Source organism: Argentina silus (assembly GCF_951799395.1).
Source record: "Argentina silus genome assembly, chromosome: 13".
NCBI classification, from domain to species: Eukaryota; Metazoa; Chordata; class Actinopteri; order Argentiniformes; family Argentinidae; genus Argentina; species Argentina silus.
Window position 1 is genome coordinate 9320893 of NC_139667.1, and position 24958 is coordinate 9345850.

The 24958-nt window shown below is 41.6% G+C and overlaps 2 protein-coding genes across 2 annotated transcripts in view; both read right to left on the minus strand.

Annotated features, from left to right (window-relative positions):
- Window positions 1-354: 354 nt before the first annotated feature.
- On the minus strand, window positions 355-3826 carry LOC310814226 (potassium channel, subfamily K, member 16-like; the record flags this gene model as incomplete). Its single annotated transcript, XM_083683525.1, has 5 exons — window positions 355-578; window positions 922-1090; window positions 1392-1543; window positions 1705-1819; window positions 3614-3826. The coding sequence occupies 5 exons, from the start codon at window positions 3824-3826 to the stop codon at window positions 355-357; spliced, it is 873 nt and encodes a 290-aa protein (XP_083539651.1).
- A 2675-nt stretch (window positions 3827-6501) lies between these two features.
- The window catches only part of kif6 (kinesin family member 6), a gene marked incomplete at its 5' end in the record, with an annotated part of 62201 nt that continues 43744 nt past the window's right edge, over window positions 6502-24958 (minus strand). Inside the window, 7 exons of the mRNA XM_083682947.1 lie at window positions 6502-6589; window positions 9239-9354; window positions 10254-10322; window positions 11846-11931; window positions 14760-14895; window positions 15084-15168; window positions 16485-16535. Of these exons, the coding sequence (XP_083539073.1) occupies window positions 6573-6589; window positions 9239-9354; window positions 10254-10322; window positions 11846-11931; window positions 14760-14895; window positions 15084-15168; window positions 16485-16535 (560 nt within the window). The 3' untranslated portion in view covers window positions 6502-6572. The remainder of the gene's footprint in view (window positions 6590-9238; window positions 9355-10253; window positions 10323-11845; window positions 11932-14759; window positions 14896-15083; window positions 15169-16484; window positions 16536-24958) is intronic.

A 24958-nucleotide genomic window follows, 5' to 3' on the forward strand; every position in this document is an offset into this window, starting at 1 on the left:
TGGTAGGTGAATATATAATCATTGACATGAACAGCAAAGGGAAAAGACAGTCTTTAGAAGAGACATTTAGTAAGTTGAGATGACATCACCAGGAAATAGTGGCAGCTTTGCCCCAAGATATACTAGATGTAATTTACCTAAATTGTCTTGGGGGGGGGGGGGGGGGGGGGGGGGGAGCAACATGGCAGTTACCACAACATCCAGCCTGACACTGCAACTGCCCACAGTGTCCAGTTCTTCATAGGTCAGGAAATGAGGATATTTTTCCTGGATACACCCAGTACACCCAATATTGGAATATATCCTGTGATACCTCCCATAAGGGCACTCCCACATGCAACAACAAGCCAATTCTTAGACCTTTGGCTGGATGGCCCTCTGAGCTAACCCCTCGTCCCGTTTGCTGGGTGGCACCACCTCCTCCTGGATATTGAAGCTTGGATGTGTTAGCCCAATGGCGTGCTCCATTATTTGAGCGGCCATGTTGAGGATAAGTGCAAGCCATGCCAGCGCAAAGATGATCCACACACCAGCAAGGCTACGGTACACAGTTATGTAGTGCTTGTCCGGGTCGGTCCCTGGGGGAGATGATAGTGCATTAATGAGTCAGAAGTAATAGTCTGACAACAAAAGTTTAATATTTGTATCCATGTACTCAACAAAATAAACATTTCGTAATCAACTATGTGCTCTCAGTGTAAACATGCATTTGACTTTGTTGTTTTATACAGTCCCCTTTGACCCTTCAACAGAAGTAAGATAATAAAACAAACTGTACTATTGTATTTAATTTGATAGATATTGTATTGATGTGAGAATGACATGCTCCCTTCACAACAGTTGATGAGAGTTATCAAACCCTAACGGTTTGACTTCTCATTTTCTGGGATGCAATAGGGATGTGTGCTCAGCCCTACTCACCCACAACGTAATCACCAAATCCGATGGTGCTGAGGGTGATGAAGGCGTAGTAGAAGCTCTCTCCGTACGTCCAGCCCTCGACATAGCTGAACACCAAAGGGGGGATGACCAGGAAGAGTAGGCTGCCCATCATGAGAAACATGGCCACAGCTAGAACTTCCACTGATTGCTTGGTTATGAAGATATTAGTGAGAGATGTGCAGTACATGGCATTAGAGACGAGGAGCATTGTCAAGGTTGTGCTGTCATAACTCAACCACGTCAGCACCTGAATTACATGATTCTTGTCATTACATGCCATGATTGTTGATGCTTTATCACAGAGTTCCAAAGTTACTAATCCTAATTACTCAAGAGTGAGATAAACCTCAATGCCATACAAAAAAACAGGTGTCAATGAACGGGTTCACAAATACATCCATTGATCTTTTCTTTATTTACAGTACACAAGGTCCTGACGATATCCTTACCTTCTGTTGTACTACAGAGAGACGCCCCAGGTGAATAGTAAGACACTTTCCCAGCTGGTTGAGGAAGACCAGATTCAGAGGGATCCCACACAGGGCATAGAACACGCAGAATACTTGACCAGACACAGTGCTTGGGGACAGGTTACCATAACCTGTGAACAGCCTTCTATCAACAATTGTCTACTTCATGACAGACCTGAGATCCAGACAACTTGGGCACTTGGGTCATGGTAATTAAAAAAACATTTTATAATGGAAGAAATGACTTGAAGTCGAAAATAGGCTTTTGTTAGGGAATGGAGAGTGAGCGTACCTATAGTGGTTACCACAGTGCCAGCAAAAAAGAAAGAGCTGCTGAAATCCCAGTTACTTGGGTTGGTGGAGTTTCCTGATGGGTTCACTCCTTTTTCCCAGGCATCCAGTATCACCTGCCAAGTCAAGAGACACAGTTGTTTATTAAGACATATTGTAATGATGGACCCACATACTGTACTAAAGGCTGAATCAAAGCTTAAGATCTGTTTGAATAAGTGTGTGACTTACATAATTATTAATTGATGGGATAATTAAGCATTAAAGCAAAGCTTAGTGTTTCTTAATAGTGTTTCTTAGGTATGGAATGATGTGTAGAGAAAACATCCCTAAAAATCTTGAAAAACAAACTTGCTTTACAGTTTTTTCTTGATTGCTTGAGCACATAAACACACACTTAAACTACATGTCACCAAAGCAAAATCAAAACAGTCTAATTTGTCATCTAATGAAAAATTCCACCATTCCTTTCAAAATTACACTAAATAGTAACTAGAACCATCAGTATGCATTGTGCAGGTTGGCCAACTTTCAATTGAAAACAAAGGTGAACAAATTGAAAAAAAATCTGACCAAAAACAAAAACTCATCAGAAAAACATTGTACTATGTACAGTATTTGTTTGTAGTCCTGCTTCTGTTACAGGGAATATGAATACTTACTATCCATATACATACAATTAATCCAAAATATTCAGAAAGTTAAAATTGCATTACTGATTGTCAGTTGAATTGTTGTGGAATGAGAGTTTACATGGAGTAGATGTAAGTCAACACTTACTCAATTGATTGTTCTGTCTTATGTAGAGAGCTGTGTTAACTATTCAGCAAAACGGTGCCTAACATTAGCATTTTGTGTGAAAGCAATGTACAGTATGCTATTGCGGTGGGAATGTCAACTTGATTGCTTGACACTGTGGAGTCATTCAGATTCCTGGGGACAATAATTTCACAGGACTTCAGGTGGGCAGAGAACATCACCTCCACCATCAAGAAGGCCCAGCAGAGGATGTTCTTCCTGCGGCAGCTGAAGAAATTCAACATGCCGCAGAAAGTGATGGTTGAGTTCTACACAAGCAACATTGAGTCCATCCTCAGCTCATCGATCACCGTCTGGTTCGCTGCCTCCACTGCCAAGGACAAAGGCAGACTGCAGCAGACCATTCGGTCAGCCGAGAAGGTCATCGGCTGCATCCTGCCATCTCTCCTGGACCTGTTCCACTCCAGGACCAGTAAGAGAGCAGGAAAGATCATCGCTGATCCTTCCCATCCTCGTCACCACCTGAGGTTGCCCATGCATAAAATCATTCTGGCAAACATGTTTATTAATGCAGTGGAAATGGTATTGATTGAATCAAATGGAATTAAACCAGGCCGTATATGTGGAAGAGTCTGGTAGCTAGGATGCAGTTTATTGTCCTTCTACAATCTAATAAAATCTATCTATCCATAGATATCATATATTTGCTGAGCTCTGGTCCATTAGGTTGCAATTGACTACACTCATGCATAAAACAAAGGATCAATACTGCATATTCTCACATGTGTGTGTATGATCAAGGGTGCAAACATCTTACATTACACTGGCATTAATTTCAAACAATACTGCTATTAACATTAACAATCAAATACAATTCCTTTATACATAAATGTACATATTCATATCTGTCTAGAGTAAATGGTCCAAAAGATTAGGCAATGACATAATGTTCTATTGGCATAAAGTTCTATTGGTATAATGTTGGCATAATGTTCTATTGTGTTATAACATCGCTGCACAACAGGTTGAAAATGGATGGAAGAATAGAAATGTGACATAAGTATTTTGAAAATGCACTGGAAGAAATGAGCAAATATGCCGAAGGACACAATCAAGATGAAGGACACAATTATTAAGCATTGAACTGAGACCTGCACAAACTTCTCCAGGGCCGGCTCGTCCAGGCAGGAGTAGTTGGTCAGGAAGTGCAGCTTCTCCAGCTGGAAGTGGTTGCGGTTATTGCTCTCAGCTTCCATCTCCAGAAGCTGAAAAATGGTGGCCCCCACCAGCAGGTACAGAAAGTGGGCCAGAACCAGAAGTGCAGTCCAGCTCACCTTGATCTGGGTCAACTGGAACCTCGCCATCAACACTCAAAGCTGGAGTGAACAGAGGGGGAGTGGGAGGATGTGGGTCTGTCCAAAGAAGAAGTTAGTGCTCCTGGGTTGAGGTCCAAAGATGGGATGGTGTGTGCTTCAAGGGCTAAAAATGGCTATTTCCTCATTAAATAAAGGTATGATAGGGCATTGAAAGATGGTGAAATCGTCCAAGTCAGAGAGTATTCATCAAAGTCAGATATCTTTTGTTAGAATATTTTTGTAACGGGTGGATCTCATATGCAGTTCCTCAAAGCAGTCTTCCATCTTTGTGGTCGATGTTACACAATCATCTGACCGAGCTAAATATATGGAAATAATTTGTCAAGATGGCTGAGCGTATCTGATTAAGAAGTGGTAAAGATGAAGTGTTCCCCTTTGATAGAGGTTTTAAGACAATACACAAATGATGCTCAGTATTGTTGTATCTTCAAGGATGGATCCAGAGTGGCATGGATGTCCACACTGAACCAGGGGAAAAGATCCCAGCATTACACCATCTCTTTCTGGTTGGTCGAAGAGTGTCAGGTGTTCCTTACTGGTCAACTGTGGTTCCCCTGACAACTACTGTATACCCCCTGCAACATGCCCCCCCCCCCCCCGCCATTTCCTCTTCTCACTAATAAGAAAGCAGCCACACCATCTCGTCAGCAGAACATAGTTAATATTTGACTTGATGGTTTGTGCTCGTTCAAGTGTGCAGAATTGTTGGATGCATGTTACACACAGACTGTGTTCTTTCATCTCAGAAAATTTCACTTGCACATGTCATGTAACCTTTAACAATTGTCAATAGTGTCAACCAAAGAGAAAGAGTGTCTTGTTATGTGATAGCCTTTGGAGCGAAGCACACCACCAAAGCACACCACCACTGAGTCAGTAAGACTCAAGATATTTCATTATCTCAGATGCTAAAACACCATCAACGTAAAAATACCCCACTGTGAAAATGTTCCAAAGAGGTATCTCCCTAAAACATCTATACTGACAAACTCAGTATGCCTTCTCTCAAATAGTACAGTCATTAACATTATTTGGTTGAAGTGCTCACTGTAAAGGAGGCGAAAAGAACTGTGACCAACAGCCTTTATTGCAGTCCACTAGAGACTGTATTTTTTAACCGGCCTGTGTAGGCAACTTTCAGTTGTGAGTCAGACTGTCAAAGTTCCCTTACTCTACTGTCAAGCACTCTACAGCAAGTTGAGTGGAGAGTAGTGATAACTGGAGAGGAGGCAACTCATACTGTATCATACTGAATCATTTAACATGTTACTTTATTGTAAAATGTAATTATTTTAAAACATGTGTACATGTAAATACTACAACAATCTGTAAATACTACATTATCAAATAAACATTTGAAATTATACAACATAACTTCAATCAATTTAATAGGAAAACAGGATCCATAACCCATAACTAGAGACACATGTAATAGGGGTGAAAATTCTGGTGGGAAAAGAAATTAGGGAATGGGAGGTTCAAGATGGTAAATTAATCAATATGACAAAGCAATGGAAATGTGACAGGTAAGGTTGACAGGGTGTGTGACCAGGGTAAAGTTGTCTAACTCCAAGCCTGAATGCAAATCTCTCTCCTCCCGTCATCTGTGAAACAAATCTCCACAGAGCCATGCAAAAAAGGTTGCTTGCCATCAACAAGATGTGTTTGAGGAGTTTAAAATAGGTGTGGTGTGGTTGGATATAGCGCAGCATCTACTTAAAAACAAACAAACATGTATTTGCGTCAGCAATGTACCATGCCACAAATTAATGAACAAAATGATGATATATTTAATAAAAACATTAGTATTTGGTTGCATAGCATTTATAATACACAATACATTAACATTTTAACATTTACATATTTTGCTGATCTAGGTTGCTCCAGTATTTCTACATCAATTTGTATCAAAATAACAAAAAAACGGGATCTTTCCAGAGTATTAGGGATAAACAGCATTAGATAAGAATAATGGTGATTTAAACATAGCCTACAGGATTTATAACACTAGCCTATTTCACAGACATAGTTGGCCAACACATAAAAACAAATACAAATGTTTGGACTGTATTTGAAATACACCTTTTATAATGCACACACCATAAAAAGATCATGATTCATTCCTTGTTTAAATACAACAGGGTTGTTTGGTGCTGAGTAGCTGTTAGCGTCCGGCCCGGTTAGTGGTTAGCCCCTCTGATATCTGGAGAAAACATTTGTTCAGATCAAATGGGCTTTGGCTGTGATTTATGCTGCTGCTGTTAATCACTGCTCTTCTCAAACTGGTGAGAAGGTGTGTGTGTGTGTGTGTGCGTGTGTGTGTGTGTGTGTGTGTGTGTGTGTGAGACCTGGCGAGAGAATACAGTGTGTGTGTGGTGAAAGAGATAGAGATAGATAGAGAGAGATAGAGAGAGAGAGAAAGAGAGAGAGTGTGTGCGTGTGTGTGTGTGTGTGTGTGTGTGTGTGTGTGTGTGTGTGCGTGCGTGTGTGCGTGTGCATGGAGCCACCTCTGAGGACAAACAGGATTGCACATCAGTCTTTTTCCAGCGTCCATCTTCCTTCCACAATGGACCTCCAAGACACCTGCCCATTCTCCCCATTGAACATCTCAGATTTTGAATCTGTTGGCGGATGTGTTCTGGACAAGCACTCTTTGACCTCATGGTGCAGGGGCTTGAGAAACAGTTGGAAGTGGAGCATTTTGGGAAACCTCTTGCATAATGAATACCACAGTTCATTCCTGAGGTGGCCCTGAAAGTCAAGACATAAGAGAAAATAAGTTGAAATGGGAGAGAGAGAGAAAGAGAAAGAGAGAGAAGGAGGAGGAAATCTTCCCTGGTTTGCCTATTTGCACGCCTGGGTGTTTAAATGTAGAAAGTTCCCTGTCTCTCCGAGCCTGGACCTAGTCACCTGTAAGGTGAATTCTGTGGTAAAAAAAAAACAAAGATGAGGGAGGCAGTTGTCCAGGATGAAGAGTACCAAGTATCTGCCCAGGATTTACAGCATACCACCTCATCTATGAAACATGGTGAAGAGGGTGCTATGGTTTGGGCATGTACAGTTACCATTAGAACTTGTCTTAATTGATGATGATACTGCTGACAGCAGCAGCAGAATATATTCTGAAAAGTCCAGAAACATCTTGTCTGCTCGAGTACAAGCAAATGTCTCCAAATTCATTGGATGAATGCGTCAGTAGGACAATAACCCCAAACATACTGCCTTCCTGATGATAAGCAAAGATGTTAGGCAAAAAAAACTCAAAACAAACAACTGAAGATGGCTGTAGTACAGGCCTGGCAGAGCATCACCAGAGAATATACCCAGCGTCTGGTGGGGTCAATGGGTTGCAGACAGGCAGTTATTGCATGCAAAGGATTGTTGATCAAATACTAAACATGAGTACTTTATTTGGACATTATATGATTTTTTTCCAATACTAATAGTAACTGTTATTTTTTTTCAATACTTATGGAGTGCACTGTATCTACCGCTTTGTTAAAGTTTGTCTTAGGGAGGGGGAGGGCTGGAATAAACCAATATTGGAAATAACAATAACAATAAAGTGCAGTATGTTAGAATAGACTGCATTCCACAGTGCATTTGTGTATGTTTTTGTGAATTAAATATAACTGAGTTGAACTAATATAATTCAGTGGATGATCAGACTTTGAACATCTTTTTGCCATTGTTTCTCTTCTGAATCCTGGACTAAAATTCTGTCACGCGCACGCACGCACGCACGCACATACACACACACACACACACACGTAAAAGGACTCTGCACTGCACCACAAAAAGGACACTCCACTGCACCGCATGCTTTGACAACTTAAGAGCTGTTGTGATAAGAGGGATTGGCCAATGCAGGTGTTGCCAAACAACCAAGGATGCAAAGTGCTACCCTGTCACAACATGGCCACCATCAGGGAAACAGTGCCAATCAATCATGTGATGTATCCTCTCCCCTATGAGAGAGAGAGAGAGAGAGAGAGAGAGAGAGAGAGAGAGAGAGAGAGACAGAGACAGAGAGAAGAGGGATACATAGTCCAAGAGATGGAGAAGGGGAGAGAGAGGGGAAAAGGTAGAGCAAAATAGGAGAGAGAAAGAGGGAGAGAGTGGGAGAGGGAAACAGAGAGAGAGAGAATAGAAGAGAAAAGAAAAGATGAGACGGGAGTCTACCTGTCTACCTGTCTGCTTGTCAAGTAGCTCTATCTGCCTGTCTATCTGCCTAGTGGGACCTCGGGCCAAGGGGTTCGTCATGCTTGATATCTACTGAAATGTCAAACCGCAGAGTAGCAGCTATAGGCAGCCAAGTCCACCTCACTGCTAGCCAAAATCAGCAGCCAGGCTAGGGTCACTAGAGAGAGGGAAGGAGCGAGGAAGGGAGGGAGGGAGGGAGGGATGGAGAGGATGAAGCTGCTGAAAGGATGACAGCGAAACAAGCATGCTTTGGCTCGTTGACGAGAGGCTGGAGATAGCAGTGAAAAGGTGAAGAGGGTCTTGTGAGCGTGGCGAGGGCCTTTCTATGAGACGAAACAGCGGTTGCGTTTGTGGGGAGACAAGGGCAGGGAAGTGATAGCCTCGTCAGCCTGTCTGCCTACAGTACAGTAGATGACGTAACACTGTCTGGTTAATTTATCTTCCAAAAATGAGATGAGCCTCAACATGTACAGGAATCGGAGTGAAAACCACTGTCTTCTGTTGCTCTTGTGGGCAATTTCAACTATAATATAATATATATATATATGCCATTTAACTGACGCTTTTATCCAAAGCGACTTACATTGCAGTGAGTGCATATATTTCAGTATATATGGTCCCAGCGGGAATCATAACTGACTGCTGCAGGACATCATCTCACCAGGAGAGGGCAGTGTTGAGCTGGTATTTGGGCTTAGCGGGGTCATCCACTGTCTTAACAGAGTCAATCACTTGCTGTGTCCCCTATTCTCTACCCTATTCCTGTGCCATCAACCTTGAGGTAAACCCTGAGGTAAACCCTGTCCTAAACCCTAATGGGTCCTCTGTGGCTCAGTTGGTAGAGCTTGGCCCTAACAACGCTTAGGTTGTGGGTTTGTTTCCTGCTTGGACCATATATACTGAAAAATGTATGCACTCACTGCAATGTAAGTCGCTTTGGATAAAAGCATCAGCTAAATGGTATATATTATATATATATGATGAAAGTCCATTGACCAAAAATCTGATTTTATAATCCCTTGAATTATTTGTGGAACATACGTAAGAATATATGAGTTTCTTTTTTCAAGCAGTGAATCTGTCGAACCATATACTATGTATGATCCTTTCCCACAATTTGAAATGGAAGATGCCTGTGTCTCAAATACAGGTCACAGTGTGTCTGTGGGTGTATTTGTCTCCAACAGTATACAGTACCTGTTTTGTTGAGCAGGTTGTGTCTGGCTCTGATGAAGGCCAGGATGTCGGCGTCTGTCTGCTGGTCTCCAGTCAGAGGAATGGAGGAAGGCGCAAGCTCAGTGGAGGACAGGGCTCTGAAACACAATAAAAAATAAAAAATGAACAAAAAAGCTGGAAAAAAACGTGCTGAATTGCCACTGTCATAAAAGTTTAAAATGCCTTTTGGGGTAAAGGGGCTTTTCAAAGCAAGAGAATAGAAAACTTTAACAAGTACCCTTTCACTTCAAGCACCTATAAATAACGATACTACGTCTGTTACCGCAAGGCAGGAGTGGAACAAAAATAGAGTCTTTTTAGTAAAACATGTTTTCTCCATTGCTCCATAGTGAGGTCTTTGATTTGGAGTGTTAATATCATTTGCAGATGTTACATCACGTACAAGATCAGCATACTCAATCCTATAGAAATTGTGCTGCAAAACGGTCTGCTACTGTAGTTTAACATGACTGATGTCTGAATCATTTTGTATCACACACACGCGTGCGCACACACACTCACACTCACACACTCATGCTCACATCCTCTCTAACCCTTCTCAAAATGCACTGGAGGAGAATATCTAAGGGCAGGAACCTTGAATCTTCTCCTCTGATTTTTAAAAAGGAAACTAGCAGACAGGATGCAAGGAATAGAGGAGACTATTGGGATGCACTTAGCTGAGGAAACGGCTACGTCACCCCTAAATCCAGCGGCCCCTCTAAGCCAAGGGAAACTCCTTCCCCGAGATGCTTAACTGCCTCTGCTTTACTTATTATTATTTTCTGGAACATCTGACTGTTTTTTTTCCAAACTGTTAGTACTTTTATTATGACCATCCTATGGTCCTTATTACTGCCCATCCACATTTGTTTGCTCTATCGCAATTCAACACACACACAATTTGCCCAGACTCTAACCCACGGGTAGAGCCCATGAGTCTTGGCTAGTCAACGCACAACACTCAATGATGAGGGAACTTCTCCTATTAGCTCACCTCAGGTCTGGTGCAGATGGAGTGGAGCTCTCTGTGTCTCTCCGTGCAGCACTGCTCTGACGGGGCTCGCTAAACAACAAAACAGCAAGGTGTCATACATGCAGCCCATTATCAGATTTCAATCAGATCAACTGGTACACTGGGAATTCTCCCAGATGACCAGTCCACTACTGGTATATACTGTATATGTGTCTCTTGTTTTTCGAGAATGGCAGTAAAATATTTTATTCACAGGAGGGTGCTAGTGTGCTGTGCTGAGGGCTGCAATCTTTTCTCCACAATCTGAGGAGATATGCTCCAGAAATTCATGAAGCTCTGAAAGTTATCGTAGCTGATACTAAGTAACCTGATTTTGAAACAAAATGATCACAATTTAGCAGATGTGGAGGAAAACATCCACCTATAGAATTTCCAGTTCGCGATAATGCGAATTTGGTCGCAGCATATGCCTTTGAGGTTCAAAAGGACTAGAAATATAGCTGGACTCCATTATACAGTACATCTTGTAATGTTTTGGTATAATAAGCGGACCCAGGTGCGGTGCACATAAAGGGAGGCAGACGAGTAGGTAGCGGTACCAGACAAAAGGTTCTTTACTTAAAGTAGAGTAGGCAAAACAAGATACAAACACAGACTTAATCTTGAAAACAAAAGGAGAACACAGTCTCCAAAAACATTACTTGTGTATTCAAAGGCTTACGTATCTCAAGAGACCAACAAACGGTGAACCCACTGTGAAGACTAAGCAGGGATTGAGGGGAAGTGAGGGTACATAAAGCATCAGTGACAATTAAACACAAGTGCAGGTGATAAGTCCATGAGTGAGGCGGCACAGTGGGTGACACCTAGGGACCGCACTGGGGAGTGCGCCCCCATCCATAACAACTTCTATGACAAAGCAATATAATGGATTATATTTGGCTGTTGTGATCTGGCGACTCCCATATCACGTTTTTAGTTTCAAATTGTTTGAGAAAAATGGTGATCATACTGTAAATGCATAGTGCCACAGATGATTAAGGTTGACGAATGGAATTAACAAAACGCTGTATTACTTTCAACAGCTATTTTGTACTGAGGGGAAAACCTGTTTGGAAAAGGCCTAAGAAACACCAGTTTCAGTCCATAAATCTTGTGAGATTTACAAACCTCCTCTACAGTACATGCAAGGGGAATGGTTCATTAACTGGCTGAAAAAGAGTCAGGGATCATGGGAAAGAGTTGGTTCATCAGAGTGTATTGAAGTGGGCCTTGCTGTGCCAAATAGGGTGACAAGATTCTACTTGGTTCCAAGAACCCTAACGGCTTACCTCAGTTCAGAGCATAGCACTGACAATATCAAAGTTGCTGGATTGCCCCCCATGCGGGAGTTAACAGAACTGAACAGAAGTGTGTCGTCAGGGCCTGCAGGGTATTCAATGCAGGCCCAACAAAAATAACACTTCAGGATGTCTAAGACATAATGATATGTTGTGTAATACCAGTATATCATAATTATTACTAACCTGTCGTTTGAGTGTGTACCGTTAAAATTGAATAATTGACATCTAAGCCACAAGTCAAATCAATCAAAAAGAACAGAGTGGTTTCACCTGGGCTGTGGATGATTAGGAGAGGATGGCTCCAGATTGGTCCATGTTGAACTTTGACCTCTGGCAGTACCCTCTGACCCTGGTGCCTGGTGAGGATAATGAGAGGTAGATGTAGATGTACAGTAGGCCAGTGTTTAAAAGGTTCATACTGCTGTCGCAACGGTGGTCTACCTCAATGCCGCTGCTGTGACAGATGAATTGTGAAGACGTGTAAAGTAGTGCCGTAAGCCACCACAACGGTGGTGACAAGAACTGTGAAGGATGTTTGAAACGAGAATGGTTTGCCTTATCAGTTAGATTGGCTAAAATTTATTTTGGCAGCTCATGAATTACAAAGATGAAGAGTGGAAATGGTTTAAATATTAGGTTATTTTAACGAGGACCAAGCAATGGGACCTCATATATAACGCTATGAGTTAATTAATATGCAATTTCTGATTTTCTGACCGCCCGTCCGATTCAATGGTAGGGGAAACACTGGCACATATATTTCATGTCTGACATCATTTTATGAAGTGTCCATGAAGACATGAATTGTTCTAAATTAAGATTTATCCAAGGACATAATTTCTCTGACAAGACAACAATTTGTCTAAATTGAAACAACAACTACTCCTCACGTAATTCATCCAGGCTGCCATTAGTCAATTCAGAATAATAAACAATTAGGACAAGTGCAGACACAGATACAAGCTACTGTTTCACAACAAGCCCATCCATTAGAATTGCTCAACGATGCTCCCTGGTGGTTGTATTGCTGAGGTGAAACACCTAAAATAAAACGTGTGGTGTTGACTGTCGCAGTACTTCTGCGATACCGTCTCTCAAGCATGAACCTTTTTAAACTACTGTAAATAGAGCAAAATTCATAGGATTACATAGGTCAATAATAACGATATTGCGTTTGTGTTCTGTGATCCTCACTTTTAATTCTCCCTTTGTTTTACCAACGTAATAGAACCATCATGGACATTTAAAAAAAGAAACCACACATTTTGTTGAACATGTTATTCTTCATTTGACCTAAAATCTTTTTCCAGTGTGGAAACATATCTAAACAGTATTTCTAGTGATTGCTTTTCCTTCATAAATTAGCTCTTTTAACACTGCACCTGAAGAAGTTGTCAATATCGAGTTGAGCACGCCATTCCGAAACATTACAGCAATGATATGACGCCTATATAAAAGTGATTAATTTGTAGCAAATGAGACATGATACGTTGGACAGGGGCGAAAAATAAAGCTAAAAATACAGACAGTTACTGTAATCATGTCCATAACCGCCTGAAGTTTACTAGGGAATAAATGTACAGTTCTTCATCCCTATCCTGTCCATAGTTGGCTACAAATGAAAAACTTAAATTTGTTGTATGGGTGTCATATCATTGCTGTAGCATTGGACAGTTCTTGATATGTGTGACATTAATTTTCTGTAGGCTACACATTATGATTCAGCTCCTTTGTGTGCTTGTTTGAGCTCCACTTACAACAAGCTCAAATTGTTTCCCATTAACAAACACAAGCATGACAATTTATTTAGCCACTAGACAGTCTTTTAGAGATACAATTCGAATGTTGAGTACAAGTCAGTCCCACTCCTCCCCTAGAACAGTAAAGTAGTTAGTTCATAAAAGATTGACATGCAAACATTGATTTTACTGTAGCCAAAATGATGTGACACCCATATGAAAGTTAATCATTTACAGCCAAGATACAGTATGTTCAACTGATCTGCCCACTTTCTGGTATAAGAGCATATTATGCATAATTATGATAGACTAGTGGCATTAGAAAATGGGCCAGTGTTGACAACTAATGAACAAAATCATTGAGTTCATGAATATTATGTGAGCTATAAATCATGTTTAAACACATGGGACTTGTTAAATCTTGAATATCAACACTTCAAGTATTAAGGACATAAACTAATTGGACCTTGTAATAAGTTCTGCTTGCTTCCTGCTCTGATGGGCTAGCACAAAACAGAACATGCAAGGCCTATCTGCAAAACTTTATAATCTTTCCATTTGTGATTCAATGAAATTCCGAACCTTGCATGTCAGGATGTGAGGTCCATATTTTCCCATTCATGAGATCAAAACGAGGGAGCAGAAACCGGTCTAGTCTGCTGGTCAGATGTTTTGTTGCGTAACATCGTTGGATGGTTGGATATGATATGTGCACCCCAGCTTATGTGTATGTATGTGTGTCTGCAAAATCACTTAAACTCAATAACTAGAAATGTAAAGCCCTGAAATATAACCAAATGCTGTAAGCAAATGCCATGTTTGACTGTACCACCAATGTATGATCGTTTTATCAGTTCAAGTTCTGGATGGATGAGTGAGGAATAGTAGTATGTGCTGCTGAGACACAGTCACTGTCACTTTCTGGCAGCAAAATTAGCTGACTACTGACGATACTTTGACAACTTGACAATCCAACATTACTTTATAAGTCAAAACAACCTATGAAAATATTTAGTTTAGGCTCGTAACAATCCCTAGGGTGTGGCTCAGATTCTTAAGTACCCCCTAACTACATCAGGGAAACTGATAAACATCCTGTCCTCACTAAGATGTGAAGTAGAAATGTGATGACATTGTTGAAGATGTTATCTGCAGAAACGTTGTGATAATGTGTTGTTGTCTCAGTCCTAAGCTGTTCAGGTCTGATGGATTGCTATGAAATCTTGTTTCTATGTGTTTGCCTCCTATATCTCTTTTGGCCGCAACGGCCTCACTGGTATCGTAACAGCCTTGGAGTGATGATGAAAGGCACATACACCTTTGCGTATAAATACACAGAGACACGTGCACACGTCTCTGGCATGATATGGCAGGCATTACGTCATGCTTACAACAGATTTATGTACTGTTGTCACACAAATGATTACAAAGACAGGTAAGGTCACCTGCAGCCTGGCAGTCTCCTGGCTCCACCAATCCTGAAAGTCTCTCTGGAGCTTGACCTTTGCCCTCTCCAGCAGCAGCTGCAGGTGCTCAATCTCTGTCTTCAACGCTTTCAGACGACCAAAGGTGTTCTTGTACCTGACAAGACACAATAAACCAAATGTATTGAAATACATCTGTTCAATACCTTGCATAACTGCACATCTTCCATCTTTGTATGTATGTGGAAGGATTAACTAAATACCCCACAATAGGCCCAGCATCCTATAGGACACATCCTCATGCAGCAACCTGTTTGCACTCACTGACATACACCATATACTCACATATTTTTCTCCTCCTCAATCTGTTTACGGAGATTTTCTTCCACAGGGTCAACCTCCTCTATTTCTGCAGGGATCCCTGTGACACCTTCAAAATGGAAACGTATACAGTAGTACATGGGGCTTTGGTGGGTGTGGGTGTAATTATTTGTGACAACATGGCCATGCTTTCGAATCAACATGATGATGGTGGCTAATACTCAAAAAGCACACATTAATGAATACAGCTTTCATGTGTAAATCTACAAATGTAGTCCTGGTAAGAGAGGAAAACAAGCTTTGGCAGATAAACCGCATGCATGCAAGCATGCACACATGCACACACAGTACATACTGTATGTGTGTGCGTGTCTGTTCATTTCCTCATAAGACAACCATTTTAATATAGGCCATGGATAATGGAAGCCAGGCTGTTCTGAAGTGTTCTCTGATGCAGGACTCAAATAACCAGACAGGCCTTGGCATATGTGCTGGAGGAAAATGTTTGTAAACTTGGAACCGGCTTTCCTCGTCAAAGCGTTTATGTCACTGATCAAAATAGTCAGAAGGGATCAAAAGTACAGTCAAAGAGTTGTGCCACCCAGTCTCTAGTACTTCCCTGTAAACTACCAATGTATGCAGATTTCCGTTCCATTGAGTAATACATTCATGTTCAGCTAATTCGCTCTTAAAGGAACATTTCACCAATGGTCACCATGACTCAACAGCAAGTTATACATGGTCTTTGTTGTATAAATGTCCAGGAAATATACAAACATTGCATGAATAAGAGAGAAAATAGCCTTTTATTGGACCAAGAAGTAATATGTCCAAATGATGAAATCCTACAACATCCATAGAATTTTGCAGCTCCCAGCCAGCTATGGAGGAACATACGATGCATGTTAGTAAATACAAGTGATAGATGTATGCACTAGCGCAGTGCTTATGGATGAAAGGGTGAACTCACTCCTCTCGAAAGCACCCTGTAGTTTTCAAAACCTTGGGATTACCCCCAAATATGTCATTCAGGATAAAATCTTCAAACTCGCGACACCTAGGTTTGGATCTATAGAATGTATTTGGAAGACGTTTTCACATGCCCATATGTTCGTAAGCTGATCTGCACAACGATTTTGAGGTAAACAAAATTGGTGAAGTGTCCCTTTAAGTCCTATTCCCATACCCCACATCTGCTAAAAGACTTGAGACAAATATAACCCTGTTGAGTAAAAGACATTCTGGAATGAAGAATGATGAGGAAGCTCTTTGTAGATTTTAGAATTGGGGTGATTCCATTGCAAAAAGTGATCCATTAAATTTAAATTACCGGTATTGGCATTGGGACAAAATAATCCTGCTGTTTGACCCCTGGCTGGTGTTGAGGAGAAATGCACACATTGCTTGATTAGGAACACAACCTACCGTGAGCTGCTCTCTGCATTCTGCGCAGCTCCAGCTGTTTCTTCAGCTCATCTGATGAAACAGAGAGGGAGAGAGAGAGAGAGAGAGAGAGAGAGAAAGGGAGACACCCTCACACACACACACACACACACACACACACACACACACACACACACACACACACACACACACAGGGAAAGAGGAGGGATAGAAACGGGAAGAAATGGGGGGAAGACGTCATTTCAAAAGGTCAAAGTTGATTACAACCTATTATGCCTTCATTACAAACACTAGTTTGTCTTCCACTGGTATTTTCCCCCACATGAAGCATATGCAGGCCAAGTCATTAAGGACCGTCAACTGCACTTCAACTACCCAATTGACAAAATGTCCTGTTACCAGTATATTTTTTGCCAACAAGGACAAAACCTTAACCACAGTATCTGTGAAACAATATGATGATTTGGAACAAATGATATGATTTGATATGGAAATCGAAGTCTTTAGTGGGCCGTTAAGTGGTCAAGCCTGTGCATGCGGTGGTATAAGCATGAATAGGATTTCATGCACATTTGAGTAAAGCTCAAAAAGTGTAAATAGTATCAAAAGTCTGAATGGAAGTTCTTTCAGTGTAGTCAGTATATACAGATCGATAGATAGATAGATAGATCGATAGATAGGATGGCCTTGGATAGTTCAGTGTAGTGGGTAGAGAGTTGGCTGGTAAAGTGGTTGAGAGTGGTAGTTGGTTGGTTACGTGGTTGAGAGGGGTAGTAGGTTGGTTAAGTGGTTGAGTGGTTTCAGTGGGGTATAACTGGTAACCAAGAGAGTGCATTGTTGTGTAATCATTCTAAGAATTTATTATGTACTTTTATGTGGTTGAGAGTGGTAGTTTGTTGGTTAAGTACTGTTTTCATGTCTCATGTTGTTTTTATTCAAGAGTTCTAAGTGTAAAGAGTTTCATAAAGTTGAATACAAGCAACTCTGCATGTTGTAAAGTTGGATTGGTGTAAATAGCTTAAAAGCTGTAGGAGGAAACTAGAAAAAGTTCCAGAAGAAACTTTGTGTACTTGCAGTCTTATTTTGGTAGTGGGACGTTTAAATATAGTTAACTGTGGACGATAGATGGATAGATTAGCTAGGTAGTTGAAAGAAAGTAGTAGGTAGTTGGTTGGCTAAGTGGTTGAAAGTGGTAGAAAGTGGGGTAAAACTGGTAGCCAAGAGAGTGCTTTGTTGTGTAATCATTTTGTGTATGTGTTCTGCAGGTCTCCTGTTGTTTTTAGTCTTATTATGGCAGATAAAGTTAGAGATGGTTTGGTTGGTTGGTTGGATGGATAGAATGTGAGATTGATAGATGAGCCAAATGCAAATTTACAGAGTTTAGGTATTTGATTTGATACTAGTGTGAGGTTGAATATGTACATTATAGGCACAGCAATGATGTCTGCTGCCAGCTTCAGGAGATGTGGATCTAGTTCATCTGGGCCAGGAGGCTTTTTAGAATCAATAGAGCTCAGGGCTTTGTGCATCTCAGAAACAGAGAAGGGTCTAAAAGAAAACTGAGAATAGGACTGCACAATTTTTTCAAGACAGAAGATGGCCTGGGAATGTTGTCATTCTGCACTTTATCCTTGTGGAATAGTGATCGAGCTTCAATAAAATGTTGATTAAAAGCATTCAATATGGAAGATTTAAGTTATCACCTGTGACTGAGATTTCAGTTGTGTAGAGATCTGAACAGCGATCTGAACAAATCAAGATTTAGCTAAAATCCAGTGTGACTGGAACGAGATGTTCACGAGCCAGCCAGGAGTAGAACGTTTATAGTAATATGCTGTATGGTTGATGGGGAGGGTCATCTTTTTTTGATCGTTTCCGATTAACAAACATAGGCGTGACACTATCCACCAAAAAGTGCTCTACAAAATAAATGCATAATTATACAACTGAAACCCCAAATCCTGTCTCGCATGAAAATTCCTTGCATTATTAATGCACTCACGCTTATTCATGTCAGACTGCGCTAAACATTTCCACCGCATTTCTGCGCATATGAACATATTTATGTCCATGTAGCTGAAATGCGCTGAATCACCTGAGAAACATTATATCTTATGAGTTAATTAATACGTACTTTCTCGGATACAGTGCCACATATATGCCATGTCTGACATCATTTTATGAAAACTCAAGTGATACAGATACATATGACGGTGAAGGCTCAGGACTGAACACAGGGTGACAATTGAGCCAAGCTTATATGCTGGTCAGATAACTAGACACAAGTGTAGCTAATAAACTAAATAAGGAGAATCAAGAGAAACAGTGAGGAGTCTCTGGCAGAGGAAAAACAGCCACATTAATCTTGGTGACCACAAGTGATAGGCTGTTGAGACAATTAATTAAAATGTTTTCAAGTCCAAGACTAAAAGTTTGATAATAGTTCAAACTCACAGAGGCAAAAATAATGGGAAGAGGAGCAGGGAAGATGAAACAGATCTGGATTGGAGAGGAGGGGAGAGGCTCCACTGCACTGCTGTCGGCCAGGTAACAGCAATTTGAGATGCTGTAGATTAGTTTGTTCTCTGACTGTTTGATTTCTTGTTTTCTAAGCTTGCAAACTAGGCTGTAGGTGTCTTGAAGACTACTACTTTCCAAGAAAATAAATCATGTTTGGAATGATTGTAAACAAAAAACATTCCCAAATACAGCGCAGCACTCTTCCGATACACATAGTTGAGTTGTTGAGATAGAGTTGGTTGGTTAAGTGGTTGAGAGTGGTTTCATTTTAAGAATAAATATGAGCAAAAACGACAGTTGGAATAGAATAGGAGGAGTAGCGGTGGGAATATCTGGAAGAAAAATAATAAAAAGTATGTCGAAGAACAAGAATTGGACTTGCTGAAGTCCACTAATTAAAAACAAACAGGGTTCTTGCGTGACTGAACTTGTGACTGAGTTCACTGAGATTGGCTTGAGGGACAGAGTGCTGCTGGATTAAACACTATGACAGTCTTCATAAACCACGCTTGTGGCTCCAGATATTCTCCAAGGTGGAAGTGAGGAAAACTGGGGAAGCACTTTGGATACACTTTAGGATGGGTCATCACCTCGCTGGTGGCAGCAGTACAGAGGCAACACATGGGCAAGTAATTTGTGTCCACAGTTTCATTTGCTCCACCTCAATCTCCCCATTTAATTTAGTTAGGTGGTTTACTGGGACTATGGGTTTGAGATAGAGATGGACAGGATAAAAGAAAAATGCAATACAAAGTAATCAGTGAAATGGTGTTCAGGTTCTCTATTGTGCGTTGTGCTGCCAGTTTACCTTTCCCACCATTGCAGAGAGTTCTGTGTCCATCGGAGAATGGACAGGTAGAATGGAAACACTAGCCAGGGGGAGATACATTGATGTCCTCCTTAGAGAAAGGAAGAGGAGAAGCCCGTTACCGTAAGAGTCCTATGCCATAACAGGGGTATCAAATGAATTATCTGTGGATTTGGATAGGCAAACAGAGGTTGTTGGAGGACAGAGACAGAGAGAAGTAAACCCCCCCCACCCCCCCAAAAAAAAAAAAAAAAGCAAATGAGAGAAAGATAGTACATGCTGTGAGGAATTTTGTCTTGAGGTTTACTCCGCACTCCCTGAGGTCTTATACAGGTCTGTGAATCGTTTCCCTGTCTTCATAATACTGTATGCTTCTCTCAACCATCCAAATGCGTGTGCGTGAGGCCAAGATGAGAAATGCAGATGATTTACTGCTGTACTGCTGCATCGCCTGAAATCGGTATCCCTACTTGGAGCGTGCATCTTTCATGACTCACCTCTGTCAATGGCAATACAAACTTCTGTTGAGAGTAAGCCTATCAAAAGCTGTCCCGTCCAGAGAGAGGATTCATAGGACATGAATCCAACCATAATGTGGGGTACATGCTGAGAAGGGAGGTCTTACCAGCATACCAACATGCTAAATACAGATGGCATACCAAGGTATATGTTTTTTATTTATCTCTTTTTCAAGGGTGCCCTGATTACAGAAAATATAAACATCAGTCATTACATCGAGATTCAGTTACATAAATTTGTTCTTTTTCATGGTTACAGTTTTGCCAGTTTTGTTTAATGGAAAGTTGTCTGAGGAACATTAGAAGCTCTTGGAACTCTAACACTTTTCATCTGAATTCATCATGACAGCTTCTCTTCACACAGGGAAGAGCAGGAAGCCACTGAAGATGTTGTGATTGTCAGCATATTCATAGAGACTGAAGCCTGATTGGAGGCGCATGTAGACCAAGTCCCCCTCCTCCAGCTGTAGAGTCAGCCCACTGGATACATACTGCCAGCCTGCGTTAGTGTCCTGATCGATAAACATCATCCGCTGGTCATTCTTACACAGGTCTACGTTAACCCATGTTGAGCTTCCATTGTCCATGGCGGTGAATCTGAAGTAGTAGACTCCTCTGACTGGTGCTGTGAAGGCTCCTGTGGATGGGCTGTAGGCTTGGCCGATGTTGGTGATGACGTTAGTGTAGACCACTGTGGTTATACTAGAGACAGGTCCCATCGGAGCACTTAAAGCAGCGGAGAACGCCACCTTGGGTCTCTCTTCCGTCCAGTTCATCAACAACTCCACCTCTCCTCTCAGTTCAGTCACCTGACCCTCGCTGGCCGTCAATCTGGCCCCCATGGCTGACAGTTCTGCTGCTTGAGCTGCATTCTCTTTCTTCAGCTCCTCTACGTCTCCTCTCAGTTCAGTCACCTGACCCTCGCTGACTGTCATTCTGGCCTCCATGGCTGACAGCTCTGCTGCTTGGGCTGCATTCTCTCTCTTCACCTCCTCCACCTGACCCTCGTTGGCTGTCACTCTGGTCCACAATAATATGTTCTCTCTCTCCAGTTCCTCAACGTTGTTCTTGTGAAACTGCAGTTCAGTCTTGGTAACACTCAGCTCTACTCTCTGATCCATCACCTCTCCTCTCAGTTCAGTCACCTGATCCACACTGGCTGACAGTTCTGCTGCTTGGGCTGCATTCTCTCTGTTCAGCTCATCCACCTGACTCTCGCTGGTGGTCACTCTGGTCCCCATGTTCCTCAGCTCCACTCTCTGTTCCACCACCATGTCTCTCAGCGCTCTCAGCTCAGCCCAGATGTCAGGTGTAGTGGTCAAACTCTCCCTGCTCTCTCTATCTTCCTCTCGACCCAGTTGAATGATGTCATTCTCTCTGACCCCCCCACCCTCTCCCTGAGCCCATGCACCAGACAGACAGAACAGCAACACCAGCAGAGCTACTGCACCCCTCATTCTGAAACCACGTCTCTTCAGAACTAATGTAGCTTACTAGGCTGAGACCCCTTCTTTATACACACTCTGGTTGTGGTGAACCAACACATGGGAACTTTAACAGGTGCCCTCAATGGAACATTTCAGAAAACATCCAAGGACTATGTGTGACGGGACAGAACATGGGTAAGTCCTTCAAACAAACTTTGGTTGTTTAAGGTCATGGGAGCATGACAGCTGTTACTCAGACGTAGGGCTGTTTAAAGGTAGACTCCGAGATATGACGTAGCCAGGAAGTAGCAGGGAGACTACAGACAGATTGATACAGTAGCGTCATGCAAGATCACTCATGGAAGATGAAGCAAGTTACAACCATATGTATGGACTGGAATGACTTCATAAAAACTGTGGTGCATGAATTTACATACAGTACATGTGTTTTTACAACTGTTTTGAATGATCGTACCAAAGCATCACACTCCCAGTTAGTATTTACTTTATTTATTTTAATTGGTATAGTTCTTTAGATTTATTTTTTAATTCCACCCCTCAGCTGCTCCCAGCCCATCCCACCTCTCTCGATATACCACCCTCTCTTGGTTTCCTTGTGCCATATATTTTTCGATTGTGCTGTGATGTCTCACATAGTTCCTGACATTTTCAATTGTCAGACCTTGCACAGATTTTAAGCTAAAAATGAATATTTTTGCAAAGAGTATGATTATGTTGATTAATGATTGTCTGTCAGATACTAAGTCGGCACTATGTGGCACACATGTATTACTGCCACATGTCCTCAGAAGTATACTAATACGTCAACCAAATCAGCTGGATTTTCAGGGATACAGAATGTGAATTTTCTAAAAAATGGTCATCCTCATATTGCTGTAGTTGGTTTTTATGAATTAACAAATCATTTTGGATTTCCTAGAATCCTTTGCTGCCACATGCAAAACGCTCAATTCCAGAAACATAGATCAACTGCCATTAGTGACTGAACAAAATATATTTTCTTTGGGGGCAATATAGTCATCTGTCATCATCGCCACTTTCCAGTCTAATCCCTCACCTTCACCTTCACCCTCAAACACAAACACACTCTTGACACATTAAGGATCGCATATATTTTTAGGTTGACAGATCTAACTAGCAATCCAGCGATGGTGTGCCAAATGCGCCACTTGGCTGCCCACTTCATCCCCAGTCACAACCCTCCTCTGCCTCCCTTCCCACCAGGATAGGGTTAAGCGGTGAGACCGGTTCCAAACCCCTGTATGATTCCTCTGCTGTGTGAAGAGATGTGCCGTCATCATAAAGGACTGCTTTTCTGTTCCAAGACTCAACAAATATTTGCCAAGCAAAGACCACAGTGAGTTCTTGGCCCAAGCACCATACATGCATAGGCCTGCAGACTTATCAGTATTCATATAATTCACTGATAAGTAGATATCAATGTACTGTATGAAGTGTGTGTTGTGTTTTCATTTAAATTTCCATTTCACGAGAAACCTGGTTCATGACAGGCAATATCACAATTTAAATTGTGAGAGTAAGTCACGTTAAAATCAAACACGCAATGATAATAAAATGAGAGGATAATTTGTCCATATAAAAAAAGCTGAGAGGATGCCCGGTCTAGAAGCAGGACTATTGTTATGGGTCAGCTTTGGCTGTGTGCTGAGACCCCAATGCTGAAGCAGGCACACAGCATAAACCATTCTTAATGCTTGCTGACAACATTGTCCCTCAAATAAATAACAGCCACTTGAGTGTTTTTTGAATGTTCATCCAAGCTTTTGGGGTGTTGGCCACTGCCTATAAACACAGCAATGGAGATGTGAGAGAGCCTTGGGCCTTTGCAACCTGGGAAGGTGTTTACAGTTACCCCCTATGGTTTCAAGGCCTGGGGCCATGACTGAAACAAAGTTTCCACACCAGCATAAAGACTCTGCTATATAGCGACATTCATGTTACGTTCCTCTCTGGACTTTTCTTGTAATCAGTCGCAAAAGCCCTAGGGCAACTATGCCTTGGCGGCAGCAATGGGGAGAGGATGGGGGAATTGGGAAGAGGTTACCAGATGCTGCAAAGTAGGACATCGCTACATAAATCCCCAAACATCTGCAGAAAAGATCAAGGGACCCTGCTCATTTTCAATTGCTCAATCCCTGTTATCCTGCAGAAGACATACATCAACGGCCCTTCTGATAAATATACAGTGCCCTGTGTAAGCAATGGGACAGTAAGCATTTTCCTTTTTTTGGCTCTACAATCCAAGAGTTTGGATTTGATAATTACTATGAGGTTAAAGTAGAGATTCTTAGATTTAATTTTATGGTATTTGTGTACATTTGGGTCATTGTCCTGCTCTATGATGAAGCACCGTACAACGAGTTTTGGCGGCATTTGCTTGTACTTGGGCTGACAAGCTGTTTCTGTACACTTCAGAATTCATCCTGTTGCTGCTGTCAGCAGTTACATCAACAATTAAGACAAGTGAGCCAATTCCAGTGGAGGCCATCCATGCCCAAGCCACAACACCCCCTCTATCATATTTCACAGATGAGATGGTATGCTGTGGATAATGGGCAGTTCTTTTTCTTCTCCACACTTTACGCTTGGCATCACTCGTGTACATGTTAATCGTTGTCTCATTTGTCCCCAAGACCTTTTTTCAGAACTCTGCAGGCAATTTTAGGTACTTTTTAGCAAACCGTAACCTGGCCATCCTGTTTTGATTTGCGCCTTACAGTGCCTCTGTAGTTCTGCTAGTGAAGTCTTCTGTGGATGGTAGTCTCTGACACCTCCTGATCAGTGTTTTTTCTTAATCATGGTGAGCATTCTTCGGTCATCCACTGTAGAAGTCTTCCTTGGCCTACCACGCCGTTTGCGATTTCTGAGCTCACCAGTGCATTCTTTCCTTTTCATGATGTTTCAAACTGTTGATTTTGGTAGGTTTAAGGTTTTGGCTATGTTTCTGATAGATTTTGTTCTGATATTTCAGCTTCATAATGGTCCCTGACTTGCATTGATAGACAGACACCAATAGCAGGCTCTAAAGGTAAACGCAAAGCCTAGAATGAATACTCAACATTGAGAGCTCTCTTATGACTGGGGGAAAAGGCATAAACAGTGTTGTAATAGTGTTTGATTTAAAATCCAAACTTTTGGAGTTTAGAGCCAAAAGAAGAAAAAATCACTGTCCCATTACTT